Raw genomic sequence first — 14,585 nt, forward strand, 5'->3', positions numbered from 1 at the left:
TTGCCGTATAACACAATGGTTTCTTTAACCAAACCACACTTAAAGAGTAGATTTAAATGCTAGCATTATTTAAAGTAAATGCTAATGCACAATGTTGTCCGGACTAACCTCCAGCTTAAATACCATCATAACACATATTTTATTTCATAAAACAATCATGTTACATAACACACACGGTACATTTTTAATGTGAACAATTTCTTTATAATTTATATAACTAATTTTTTTAACAATCTGAACTTTAAATGACCCAGACTAACTCTCAATTGAACCAAAATCATTAACTCGTCAGCTGTTTTACATAAAAATGCTCAAGATATGGATGTAAGGTACTAACTGAATGCCTAGTGAACGCTAGCTTTGTTTTAACTGTACATGCAAACATCGTAGTTATTAAGGCTTCTTTCTCACTGGATTCCAGTATTAGTGATCCCTAGTTAGTGACTGTACGTGTAGTCCAAAGGGTCTGAATAGATTCAAATGTAATCATTTTGTTAGTTTTTTTTCCCAAAGTGAAACTTCTTTGCGGAGGTGGCTATAATTTTGAGCATTAGGATAATTCAGATTGCATGAGGAAAATAGTTAAAGTTCATGGTGCGGGAACTGGTAGAGGAGAGTACATCAGTGGTGATGCTAGTTCAATGCATACACTAGCGGTAGAATGGAAAGTCTGGCTGAATACTGCTTCTGTAGTATGTGGTGTTGGCCCCAAGTTGTGGTAGCCACTCTAACTAATATGTGGTGTGTTCACCACTCTCTAACTTATTTGGTGTGTTCTTGCGGGGTTTTGGCGCCTATTCTCTTCGCAGTAGATATCAGGAACGCTGCTACTGGATTGACTACCAGACTGATAATACAGCTAGCACGTCACTGTTACTGTCCAGAGAGTAATTATTAAAAGGAAATTTGGTATTGTTGTGTGACTAGTGGAAATTTGCATTTCTTATGTCCAGGTCATTTTTATAATTAACTGACGTTTGTTATAAATGAAATAGTAATAGCTGGAAAACATATGATTTTAATGGGTTCTTGAATATGGGCGTGAAGTTACTGTTAACATGTAACTAAGCGAGGACAACCAAAATAATATATTTTGTATGTTAACTTCTGTTCAAACCTAGGTGTCAGTAATTAAATGCAAATGACATCACTGGAACACATTGAATACCATGCCGGGTCTAGCTATACGCTGTCGGAGGCTTGAGGCTCTCTTCCCAGGACCTCCAGGTGGTCTGCTGCTACGCTGGAACACTGGACGCTGTAAGCTGTAATTGGCGAACTACAGAAGATCTGAGGTGTCTGGCTAAAGAATCGACTTCCCTCTCGTCCTAAAAAGTCTGGTTTAATTTGGATTGGTCTCACCAATCGTCGTGGCCGATCGTAGCTGGCGCTGACATCAGTCGTCCGGAACCACTACGGGACGAAACGGGACCGACGCGGAAGTTGGCACTCAATGTCGCCGATACTCCCTATCTAAGACTTATTCAGTCTAGATACTATTCTCCCAACTCGTAGAATGGAGAATTCTAGATAGTACACGACCGCGGATGACGCGAATCTTCAATTCCTCGGGCGGCAACCAAGGCTTTGGTTCGCCCCAGCCCGAGAAACGTCTTCCTGCTGCAAGATGGCGATGGCGTCTCTCTTTTCCTTCCTACTTATAACTATTTACTTTCAGTCCCTAGCAACCAAGGAGCTATAGCTATCAGCAAACCGAATAAACTGCATAGTGAAATAAAACTTGGATGTTAGCGTGTAAGAGTGCTGAACTATGACCAAATGAATAAAGTTTCCAAAGAATAATGCTTAGAAGACCCTGAAGTTAAAAGTGTGTTGTCTCTGGCAATAAGATGTGTAATATCTGTTATACTTTGGTTGTCCTCTTTACAATAAAATAATTAAATACATAATATTGGCTCATGAAATATAATGTTGCAATAATAATAAAAATAATAATAATATAACTGTAAACAGTTGGACTGGTTACAAAAGATGGCAAGGGGGGAGGATAGATATGTAGCATAGGATGCTACATGCTGTTTGTAATGGCAGATAGGGGAGACGGCAGGGGAGAGGTAGAATTGATGTAGCAGTGATGCTACGTAATTCTTGCAACACTGCTCGTTATTGTCTACTCCTCACTTTTTGAAACTGCTAAAAATTGACAGTACAATTTATTTTTTTAATGTGGAAAAAAGCTATTGTTTGGTGCAATTAACTTTATAAGTTTATCGTGAGTGGGTTTCGAATCGGCGTACGTGTATACCTTGGGCGCCACCACGTGGATGGGCACGTGGACCCGGCTACCGACTGTCCCAGGACCGTGACGTCACCCATGTGGAGCTAGGCTCGACTTTCTCCCGCTAGCAGCCACCGGCCCGCTCTCGGTGGCGGGCACGCTATGTTACTGCTCGTGGGGTCTTGAGGCGCCCCACACACCTCCGTCTCTGTGCTGGAAAACTTGTGGTCGGGAATTGAGTGCAACGAGTCGGGTGAATATTGAGTTTTATTGGCACTGACAACACATACAAAAAAACAGCATATAGTCCAGCTTTCATGCTGACCAGGACACCGCGTAGCCCGGCCCCGAAAGTACAAGCCCACCGATTAATCCAAAACGCTCCGGGGAGCTTTAATTAATTAAGTTACACAGTCTGCCGTCGGGGTAGGCCTCGAAGGTTGATTAAAAAAGGTTTAAAAATAGTTACGACGGCTGATGATAACAGATCAGTTGCAAGCAAAGTTGAAGTTGACCAGGTGCTGAGATGCGTCTTACCCCGCACGGCGAACGGAAGAGACTACCCAGAGCCCTGGGTGTCATGGCCGCAGGAAATTCTAAACTTACCGTTAGTAAATTGATATGACAGACAGTTAAACATAACTATTTAAACCTTTTAAAAATTACAAGTTAATTTAGATTTAAGGATTATATATTACAGATATTTAAGTATTACTACATTATTTAAAAAAGATGCAGTCTCCAATGCTCCAGTTAGGGTGGGCGCCGAACACATGCACTTGTTGGCGGGAGGTTTGAAATGGAGGTGTCGGTGGGAGGAGAGGGGGGTCGGCAGTGGCGTGAGGCACATCGGGCTTAAGGAGGGCGTAGCCCTGGTCGACATCAAGTTTATGTCAATAGTGAGAATGAAAATGTAAAAAATATATATAAAACTAACCTCTTAAGTCTTTACAAGTGCAATCTATGTTCGATTGGAGTGTTTTATTTTTTATGTGAGATCTACCATCCTTACTATTCACAATTATTATCTCTTGTTCAGTAAAAAAAAAATATACTAATAATTATCTTTATCTATATCTAATAACCAAGATGTTTTACTTCTGTTGCATGTGGACTCTTTTTTTTATTATTATTTTTTTTTTAAATAAACACAGTATGAAAAATTATCTGTAAAATGTCTGTATTTAAAATTGTAGTAATTTTTTAAAGAAAAATTTTAACTTAAGGTTAAACTTCAGTTTGATAACACACGAAAACAGTTTTAAAACCTTGGAGTACATGTTTTTTTCTTCAAATATGATAAGTTCAATGCAGCAGTTGGATGAAGACATCATTGAGTATTTTAAATAAAATTATCAACCATTTTTTATTGCACTATAATTTACTGAAATGCAATGAGAACACAATACCAAAAGATGCACTAAATCAGCATGACATGTCTCATATTGGCACGTTGTGTTTGAAGGATGTTAAATCAACAACATTGGAAATTTCTTGGAACAAATTGTTTCATAGAGTTTAATACTATGTGGTAAATATTTCTGAGTCTGAGCAACCTCACAAGAGAGGGCTGTAACCTTCCATGCTATTGGGCAACAACACGTTTGTCTCAGGCTAAACAGACTAACAAAAAAACAATGACTTGCTGACTTAAAGTTTTTACTGGTCCTTGGCGAGTTCTGCGAAGCCATCCATTTCCTCTATTAATGAAAGTGCACTATCATCAACACTATCACTGCCAATACTGCTTAAATGTACTATTAATTTGACGATCTCGAGTCAAAAATGCACAACTGTGTTGTATTATTCATTCTCTAATTTCTTTACCTGCTTGTACAATGGCTTCTAGTAATCATATTCTCCAATATCATTGAAAATATCTTCACAGAGACACTTAGCATCATCCAGATTACACTTTACATTATTTCTGGTTGCAAATTGTTCTTTCACTACAGCCCAGATGCCATGGAATTCAGGTCAAGATGATACAGGGGGCATTAGAAGTGTATGACTGACTCAGTAACGTTTCCACAGAATAATGAATTTGCAGAGGTTTGTTCTGCTTCAGAAGTTCATAAAGCTGTACTTTCAAAGTGTGTTGCAAAGTGATGTTCTCCCTCTATAATCACTGCTGTATTTCCTATTTCATAGAATTTGATCCTGGAACGAAGTCTTGCCAAACTGTTTTCTATCGTTGGGGGCAGCTTAATTAAAGTGTAGGTGAAGTCTGGATATCACCCCAGTGAGTAGGTATTAAGGTGCAAGGGGGCAACAGAGTGGCTGCAACAATAGGCCAATAGAGTGTAGATTCGTCAAGACCCGACCGAACTATCCACGCACCACACACTCTTCACACCGCTCTACCGGCAGTTGGTACCCGAGGTATTACTTCAATGTTCACCTCAACCACAGCTCTACACTGGCTAAGCTATCTAAGATAGCTTAGCGTCAGTAAATTGTCACAACATGTATTTAAATTTAACAAAAAAAACGAAAGAAATCACTATGATGCAACATAGTGATGTATTCTAGTATATGAACTTTTAATATTTTTTGCTAAAAGGTTCTAATAAATTTGACTATCTTCCTGAATTTTTGCTAGGCTTACAGGATGTACAGCAAAACCCACAAATGGAATTTCTTTTATAATTTTACACTGACCAAAAACCTGAAATATTTACATATGAAACAACCAATTTAAACTACTTCCTAACATTGCCATACCATAGTTACATGTCATGATAAAACTGTTCACAATTTACTTGTAAAATATCAGGAGTCCATTGTCATTTACATTAAAATACATGCTGAATATTTTGTCCAGGTCATACTGAGGTCACCTCAATAATTGAGGAACTGGCTGGCGCACGCACAATGATAGGACTACTTATCTGAAGCATCAGGTGTCTGCAGCTGGTGCAGACCTGCCAGCACCAGCTTGATGTGAGCTTTAGTGAGGGCGCTGTCCTTCCTGAGCTTGTCGACCTGCTCCCTCAGCCACTTGGTGCGGGCGTCGACGTACTTCAGGGCCTCCGGGAAGCTCACCTCCACAAAGTGCAGCAGCCCCACGTTCAGCAGCAAGGAGTCCGCTCGTGCCACGTTGGCCTGCACGTAGAAGTTACAGCCGACATCCATCTGCGTCTTGGTCACGGGTCGCCTCTGCTTCTCCTGGCTCAGGAGCAGCTCTATGTCCTTCCTCAGGGACATCAGGTCATTCAGCTCTTCGTTCAGCAGGTCCAGCTTACTGTGGACCATCCTCAAGTCCTCCTTCAGCACATTGTTCACGAATGTTTCGTACTTTAACACCTTCGGGGGAATTTTCACCTCCATGGCTCCTGGAAAAAGAATCATCAAAAATAACATCAGAGATCATTTATGTTGTAAAATATATTATAAATATGTCATTTTTATTTGGCTGCTGTCCAGCGAGTGTGACATTTGCCTGTGTGAAATTATGGTTTAAATAAGTGACACATTAGGCAATAACTTTTACCACTTAATGGAATATGAATCATTAGGTAAACTCTAAATTAATTAATTACCACCTCAAAATGTGTAAAACTATGTTAATTACTTATTAATTTAACCACCAAAATTAAAACTTTAATTATTAATGTGGGCTAACAAATAATAATAAAATTGTTTGGGACAAAAGTCAGTATATAACATAAATTAATATTGGGGAAGACGGGAACATTGGTGCATGGCCACCATACACTGTGGAAGTGACATGTTGCCACGAAGAGGTATGGGAACGTATAAGAATCTGCAAGTATACGAGTGAACAAGTTTGCACATGAACAAGTATGAGAGTACACAAACATAAGTGTGCAAGTATGCCTTAATGGAAACGTGCCATCGAGCAACCCACTCATGAGCCCCTCCACACTTTCATTACACTCTGATGACATCATGACCTCGATTTACCTTACCAGCTAAAAGAAAATTTCACTTTAAAATAACTAAATTCTAATTTGGGTATGAGTACTAGATTTGGAATTTTATAGAGTAGGTGCTCACCCATGAAAAAAAATTATGAAAATGTTTTTTTATGATCACTACTTGTCCCAAAAAAATGCCATTAAGTATTTTTAATGTAGCTAACATAACCTAAACTAACCGCTTGTTCACACACATGCAGGTACACAAGTAAACAAATCTGTATAGGTACTTCTTGCTTTACTTCCAGTTGAAGACATGTTGCCATTTTGAAAAAAGTTTTGAGTTATTCCGTGTGAAATCACTAGTGTGGTTGCTTGAACATTTTTGGAAAAATTTAATTTTTTTTACCAAATAAAGCTCTTTCAATAAATAGCTCAAATCTATTTTCATTTCATTATTATCTACCACCATTTTGAATCAAGGCTCAATTATATTTGTTACTGCATGCAAAACAGGGCCTTGTACAGGTTTTGATAAAAATTCATTGTTAGCCTTGTCTAAAAGACAGAAGTTTCTTTGTCTTTGAATAAAAAAAACCTCATAATCATACATATAATGTATAAAAAAATATGAAATAAATTTTCAAAATTTCAGTAAAATGACTTTCAAATGTGGCAAAATATTTAACATTTTCAGCATTTTTCATGATGTTTTAAGGTGACTTACAACCCCACAATTTCTGTGTAACAACTATAACTGGAGTACTTTCCACCTGTGTTGAGTTGAGTAAAATGAAATTACACATTACACATAATATGTAAAAAAAAAAAAAAAAAAGCTTAGAAAAAAAACACCGTATAAAAACATCCTCTACCCTGAAGTTCACTTGTACACTTTAGATGCCTAAGGGCCGGTTTCACCAAGCGAGATTATCTCGATAAAGAAGTAATGAATTATCCAGATTAACTGAATATCCCGTTTCACCACAACGAATATCTCGATCTTTTAGTGTTATCGAGATAAAATATTTTAACCACCGATTTTCGTAGTTAAAGTCTTATTATCGAGATACTATTGTAAAAAGAAGTGACCAGAGGAGATTTTAAAAATTTTAATGGCTCGAGGCATGTACAATTTGATTTTTGAAGATGAAAGTGATGAAGAAGATGCCATTGTTCGTCGGCCACGATGGATGTGAGATAGAAGCGATTATTTTGAAATGTATGATGAAGACGACTTTAAAATACATGTTCGCCTTTCAAAACAGTCGACTATGTTTGTTTTGGAACTTATAGAAAATCAACTACAGTTACCCGAAAAGTAAGTTTATATTAATATTTGCCCAATGTTAATTGTTTCTGTAGAATAAAAATTATGTATATGAAATCATAGACAATTAAAATAAAACTGATTTATACAAACATTACATTACAACCTTCAACTTACTTTTTTCTTCTTTCACAGGAATATGTCAGTGTCGCCAATGAACCAACTGCTGGCTACACTTCGATTTTATGCTACAGGCTGTAACCAGCTAACCGTTGGGGATTATGCTGGCTTTAGTAAACCCACAGCTCACCGAATAATACATAGGGTTAGCTCCACAATTGCATCTCTTCGACCGCAGTTCATTAAATTCCCAGAGACGATGGAAGAACTGAATTCAGCACAAAGGGATTTCTATGCAATTGCTAAATTTCCCAGGGCTATTGATGCTATGGATTGCACTCATGTAAAAATCCAGTCACCAGGTTGGTTTAAACACTGATTTTATGCTACCTTTTATTAAACATTGCAATCCACATACAAGCTTGCTTCATGTTTGTTGCAGGTGGAAACAATGCAGAACTCTAACGTAACAGAAAAGGTTACTTCTCTGTGAATGTGTAATTTGTAATACACAATTGGAAATTACAGATATTGTTGCACGATGGCCTGGTTCCTCACATGATAGTACCATATTCAACAATAGCAACAGAAGGGCATGTTTTGAGAGGAGAGTATGGTGATTCTGTACTACTTGTTGACGCGGGCTATGCTTGTAGGTCAAATCTAATGCGTCCATTAGATAATCCCAGAAGTCCACAGGAACACGCATTTAATGAGTTGCAAATTAGATCAAGAAATCCTGTAGAGCGAACATTCGGTTGCTGGAAGCAACGTTTCCCAGTCTTATCTTTAGGATTGAGAGTGACATTAGAACATTCGTTTGCCATCATTGTAGCGACTGGGGTGCTGCATAATATCCTGTGACAAACTGGGGAAGAACTCCCTCCAGACGACCCTAACCTCAACCTCCACCTCCCTTGGCAACAGTTGCTTGAGGAAGAGAATGTATAGCAGAACAACGAAAATGTAAACAGAAGGCCCAGATATGACAGTGTCAGGCATTTACTGATTGAAAACTACCGTATTTCAGAAGATAAATGAAATTTACATATACCTATAATATACCTATATATATGTTTATGTTGTAATACTTATTTAAGATACAATTATTTAATACTCTATGTATTTTCAGTTTGTTGTAGGTCATACTGATCTATATGTCACACAAAGATGCCATCAACTTGAAGATTTGCTGGTGAACATAACTACATATAGCAAGACGTATGGAATATTTTAATACATTTGCATTGTACAACTGCTGAGATCATAAAAAATAATGTAACATAAGCAAACATGTATTATCTTTTATATAATTCTTAACATTTGTACTTGAAACTGTTTGTTAATAGGCATCATGAAAATCACTTTGTAAATATACATGTAATATATAACAATTATGTCATAATAGTTGAGCAAATGTTTAATACATAAGAACAATTCAATTACTGCAAATGTTCCAGTTCTTTCTTTATTTTCAAGATTTGTAAAGATAAAAGTTCAGTTTGCAGCTTTTCCTGCTTTACTTTATCTCGTTCTTGTTGTAACCGCAATTCCCAGATCTCTTTCATAACCTCTTTTTACTCGATTGCATGTTTTTTTTTGCAAGTTCAATTTGTTTGATTTTTGCTGCATTGACAGCACTTACTTCGTTCACTTTGGTGGCCGGGGTTGGTCGCCACTTGCTAGTAAAGGGAGATAGCACTGAAGCATTTCCCCTACTGCTAGGAGGCATTGCCTTCCCACTACTTGCACTGCATGAATCAGTAGTATTGGCCTGCACTGTGTTTGTGATAGCCGAGTTGTTATTGGAGTGTCGAAGGGCAGAACACACAGGACTGCTGAGCATGGCTGGAGTATAATGTGTCCAGTCACCATTTGGAAGAGTTACCTTATGTGAGTGAAATAAAGTTAACACAGTGCATATGCTATAACTATACATGATTAATAAGCATAACTATGCACAGTGACACATCCATTAGGTTTTCTCAAAATAAAAAGTGTAGGCCTACTAACTATCTCTGCCGTCTCCAAGAAAGAAACATCCACTTCTGCTCCGATATCCAGTTGAATGGTGTCATCCTCAGCAGTAGGCCTATTTGATGCATCAAATGGTAATGTTATTGCATTTGCATCTGAATCGAAAGGATTCTTGGCACCATCGACAGTTGGTTTGATTAGGCTCTGAACTCTCTCACAAATGGGATCCTTACTAACTGTTTTTGAAGGACCGCCACCTGAAAAAATACAGAAATAATTTAGTTATATGGTGTATATTTTATATCCACTCCTGGTACAGTGCAAAGTGTTTTCTAGACCGTGCAAAGGTTATAGTTCTGATTCCAACTCCACCCAAGATACCTCTTTAATATATTGCAATTAATTCAAGAAACTAAAAAAAATTGTTATTGCACATGTTTACAATGTGTAAAATTGCATTATCATTATGGATAAAAATGCATACAATATTTATTGCTGTACCTAAATATAATGTACCAGCATATACAGACAAAAAATATATTACCTGTTCCAGTTAATACTTGAACTCGTTGATCAGCAGAAGTCTTTCGCGTGTGCTTTTTGAGATTCTCCCACACCGCTTTTAAATTTTCTGCAGTCCTGTGATGTTCTCCATACATACAATTGAAAGTATCTGCAAGTATATTTCAGAAGATTGAGTTAAACTTATCTCGATTTTCTCAGAGAAAGATAATATGTGGTGAAACACATATAACTTTATAGAGATAGAAATGGAAGATTTAACTTTTTATCTCAATAACATTATCGGGATTTTCAACTCGACTGGTGAAACCGGCCCTAAGTCTAAAGTAAGGAGACATGGATAAGCATGTTCTAACAAGCATGGCTAGTTAAATCATCTACCTAGCAAGTTGTAATATATTTAGATGTTGTGAGTTGCAGCCAACACCAACCAGTTCCGTCTTGTGTTTTTCAAAGAGTTAGTTTTTTTTAAATTAATTTATTTATAATTATCTTTCGCTGCTATGTATTTTTTCTTTGATATTTGTTGTTGTGTTAATACTATTGGTAGTCTTATAGTTCTGCAGTGAAGTAGGTAGCTTACTTGTCAACTATGTTTTCTTACTGGTTTGTGTATAATTACATACTTTAAACTAGATATACAGTAACATTTTACAAGAAAGATGAAATGTTTTGTGGGAACTTTTACAAATGAATACCATGAAAATCAGTCCAATGGAAGTCAGAATTAAAGTTTGTATCACAATTAAATGAATCACAGTTCCCTTTACAGAAGAAGAGCTATAATAGATTGTCTAGCTAGTGTGTGTTCCTATCATGAGAAGAAATATTTGAAAAATACTATCATTTATTTAAATATTTGTGTTTTGATCCATTTTCATATCATAAAAAAGTTATTAAGAACAGTTGAGGGCAATAACCCCAGAATTGTCTGAAAGATGGCCCTCATTTATTCCTAGTTAATCTGTTTGTTGTTCTTGCCATAACAAATTCTCATCACCATTGAGTAGTTATTACCAATAAAGAAGGCTCTGTTTCAGGAGTTTTTCGTACTAAAATTAATAAAGTTAGTGCCAAAAAGAAACATCTAGATGTAAAGTGAACTGTGATTTGTCTTGCGCAATTCAGAAAAAAATAAGTGACATATTTACCATCAGCTGTGATCTTCAAGGCAAGGAAGAAGAATAAAAATTGCTGATACTGTCCAAAAAGACAAACAACTTCTTATTGAAGATCTAAAGTGAAGAATAGTGAATGACCAGCATATTCAAAAATGAAAAGTTGTAGTCGTACCAAACAGTTGGTCAATTAAAAAAAACTGAATGAGAGTTAGGAGTGAGTGAATACCTACTTGGACAAACCCACAAAATAGTTCAGGAACATGGTATCATTCCACACTTACATTTTAGAAACCAGGGAAAAAATTTCCCAAACAAACTAAGGATTTGGCTGTTGAATTTTATGAAAGTGATGAAGTTAGCAGAATGATGGGATGAAGGTTACTTAATCAGTTCGTCTTGAAATTGGGACTCAAAAATGTTAACTCCTATGCAATTTAAAAGAACTACTATATGGAAAGTTTAAAGAAGAATATCCATCTTAAAGATTAGATTTTTAACATTCTGTTCTTACACACCAAGTGGTGCATCCTGACTGGAGCTAGTGGTATTCATTCTGTTTGTGTATGTTCAATTCACTGAAATTTCAAACTGATATAGTACCAGCTAAATTAGATAATTGGAAGCTCCTTCTTGAAAAACTTGTGTGCGATTTAAACAATGAAGACTACATGCTTTGGGAATGCACTAAGTGTCCTGACCATTGAACCCTCTTTCAGATAGCACAAAATAAGTCTTTTTGATATTTTTGATTCATTTTTATTAGGTTCAGTGACTATTATGCAGTCTTTAACACCAGGCATCGCTCTACTGACTTTTAGTTTTATGTGCATTTCGTTTCATGTTTGGGTGAGAGGCGAGTAGTGTTAGGTTGATTTTGCAGACGTTGGAGAGAAAAAACAAGGCCAAAGTTTTGGTGAGGGTAGGTCAGCTAATAAAAAAAATTATATATGTTTACATTGCAATATGGTAGGGACGATGATGAAGTCATAAACAAGGCTGTGCTGAAGCAATAACGACCTGTATGTTCTTATGGGATAAGTGGGAAAATTTATGGGTTTTGACGATGGAGAATGCAGATGCAGTAATTTTCGCGATTTCATTTAGGTAAATTATAGGTTTCGGTTATCGTAAAGTAAACTTAAATTTTACCAGGTCTAGGTTGTTTAGCGATACCGTTATTTCATTTGCTGAAACTGAGACATTTTGCCATAATACTGAAGTAGACTACAGTCTAACCCGGTATTCTCTATTTTGATACCAGTACTTAATTTTTTGAAAGTGAGATTTTTCGACATAATATTTCATCGGTATTGTGAAGTAGACTACAGTCCACCCGGTCTTGTCCATTTTACAATTTCAGAATTAATATTTGAAAAAGAGACAATTCCAAATAATATTATCTCGGTATCATGAAACAAATTTTTTTTTCTCATTATCGTAAAGTAGAATACAGTTACCACCCAGTCTAGTCTATCGATACCGGTATTTTATTCCTTATATTTTATCACTTTACCCGCAACTTTCATTTTTCAGCATCACAAAGTTTTCTAATACAGCAAGCTGTTAAATTACACAATACCATCATAAGTTGTAAAGTCTACACACATTAATTTATTTGAAAATGAAATATTTGGTATCGGAAAATAGACCAGAACAGGGGGGAGGGGGAGGATTACTGTATACTTCATGATACCTAAAAAGTATAATATTAAAAAAAATGAAATATGTGAAAAATAGCATGTTTATAATATTCCACCCAAAACCTCCATATTCTTGCACTTATTCTGTAAGTACGTACAGGTGATAATGAAGTAAGAGACGCCAGCTTGGTTATGTCATCAGTAATGCCATGGAATTGCAAAGTAGACTACTCCCTAGCAATTTAACACCTGTAACTTTTAAACCAGTGTGAACCACACAATGAAATATGCACATTTAGATAAGCACTAATAGAAGTATTTTTTTTTTTGCATAAACAGAACCTTTTGTATCTTATATTATACAATATTTGACTTTGAAATTTAAAATTTTTTTGAAATTTTGAAATTTGGTGCAAAAAAAAGCAGGAAGGAGTTAAAACCCATACTTAACACAGGTGAATAGTAGTGTACTTGGTACACAATAATTTTGGTCTTATGATTCCTACCTGAGTCACCTTAAAAGGTCATGAAAAATGCTGAAAATGTTCAATTTTGACACATTTCAAGGTCATTTTACTTCCAAAATTTATTTAATATTTTTTATGTATTATAAGTAAGCCTAAAAAGTTTTCTTTTTATTAGCTAAGACAAGAAATTTGTGTCATTAAGTCAAGGCAACAATGGACGAGCAACTAGGCCTACTAATTAAAAAGAAATTTGTTGAATTTACATACAACTCTTTCTGTAGGTTAAATTTGAAATACCTAACATATTATAAATTTTAAAAACTCATAAAATCATTTTCATATAAACTTTACTGGTTTTAATACAGTGAATAACAAAATTAATTCTAAAACATAATAAGAAAGTTTTAACAAATATATGAACATAATTACATACTGATCGTAACTACAGAACGAAGGTAAAATACTAAAGATTTCGCTGTAAATTCTTGTGGCAGCAATAAAGTTTTGAAAATTACTAATTTCAGATAAATTTTTTAATCCAATAAAATTTGTGTTAAAAAATAAAATGTAAACAGGTTCGGCTGTCTAATACCATGCACACAGACCAAACAATAAACCCGTCGGATTCAAGGGCAAGTAAAATACGCAAGAACTCAAGTGAAATAAGCAAGAACGCAAGTTCACACCTGCATACTTAACAAAGACTATATAAGATACTTAAGTTCGGACAAGGTCTAATCTATTCTAAACAAAGCTTAGCTAACATAACCTAACCAACCATTCAAACAATTTAACCTTTAACTGGGCCCATAACCTTAAAAAACTTTCTGGGCATGGAAGTCATTTTAAAATAAGTAGGAAATTCAACATTTCATACACACTTTATTATTTTTCCTGTCGTTGATCGTTGCTAACAGTAACCTCTAGACAACTGAATTGCACACAAATTTAGCATTACTGCCATCTGTGATATTGGCTGTAAATATGTATAACTTAAAAATATTCAACAATTCATTGAACTATGAAGTTAATCAATAAGATACATAATTATAATGACCATGACGAAGAAAAACCTAACGTATAACATTTATTTACAATATTGAATGCTCTCTCATATTCGATTACATGTACAAGTATCTATGATCCAAGATATATGTTCTAATGGATAATTGTTGTAATTCAACCATATCGAGCTCATTTTTGTACGAACATAACCGAAGGGGAAGCCTTTTCACAAACGAGAGAGCCAAACCCCTGATTGTGCATCTTCGGTTTTTTTTTCCATTGTAAATAAATGTGGCGGTGTTCATTAAAGGATACTAATGGTCAAGTAGGTTAGGTTAGCTAC

The 14,585-nt window shown here is 35.8% G+C and overlaps 1 protein-coding gene across 5 annotated transcripts; it reads right to left on the minus strand.

Moving 5' to 3' along the window:
* Window positions 1–2,488: 2,488 nt before the first annotated feature.
* LOC134530991 (protein UXT) lies at window positions 2,489–14,520 on the minus strand. 5 transcript variants are annotated; one of them, XM_063366400.1, is made up of 4 exons: window positions 14,119–14,516; window positions 10,032–10,160; window positions 9,524–9,744; window positions 2,489–5,574 (listed from the first exon to the last, which is right to left on the minus strand). In XM_063366400.1, the coding sequence occupies exon 4, from the start codon at window positions 5,567–5,569 to the stop codon at window positions 5,123–5,125; it is 447 nt and encodes a 148-aa protein (XP_063222470.1). In that variant the 5' UTR covers window positions 5,570–5,574; window positions 9,524–9,744; window positions 10,032–10,160; window positions 14,119–14,516; the 3' UTR covers window positions 2,489–5,122. The 5 variants fall into 5 exon arrangements, with proteins under 5 accessions (XP_063222470.1, XP_063222475.1, XP_063222469.1 ...); XM_063366405.1 differs by lacking the exons at window positions 9,524–9,744; window positions 10,032–10,160 and having other exon boundaries at window positions 14,333–14,520; XM_063366399.1 differs by lacking the exons at window positions 9,524–9,744; window positions 10,032–10,160 and having other exon boundaries at window positions 14,119–14,494.
* Between the last annotated feature and the right edge of the window lie 65 nt (window positions 14,521–14,585).

Source organism: Bacillus rossius, chromosome 3 (genome assembly GCF_032445375.1).
Source record: "Bacillus rossius redtenbacheri isolate Brsri chromosome 3, Brsri_v3, whole genome shotgun sequence".
NCBI lineage: Eukaryota > Metazoa > Arthropoda > Insecta > Phasmatodea > Bacillidae > Bacillus > Bacillus rossius.

Excerpts from the sequence above, each read along its gene's own strand:
- LOC134530991 (XM_063366405.1), bottom strand. The coding sequence starts at position 5,569 with ATGGAGGTGAAAATTCCCCCGAAGGTGTTAAAGTACGAAACATTCGTG.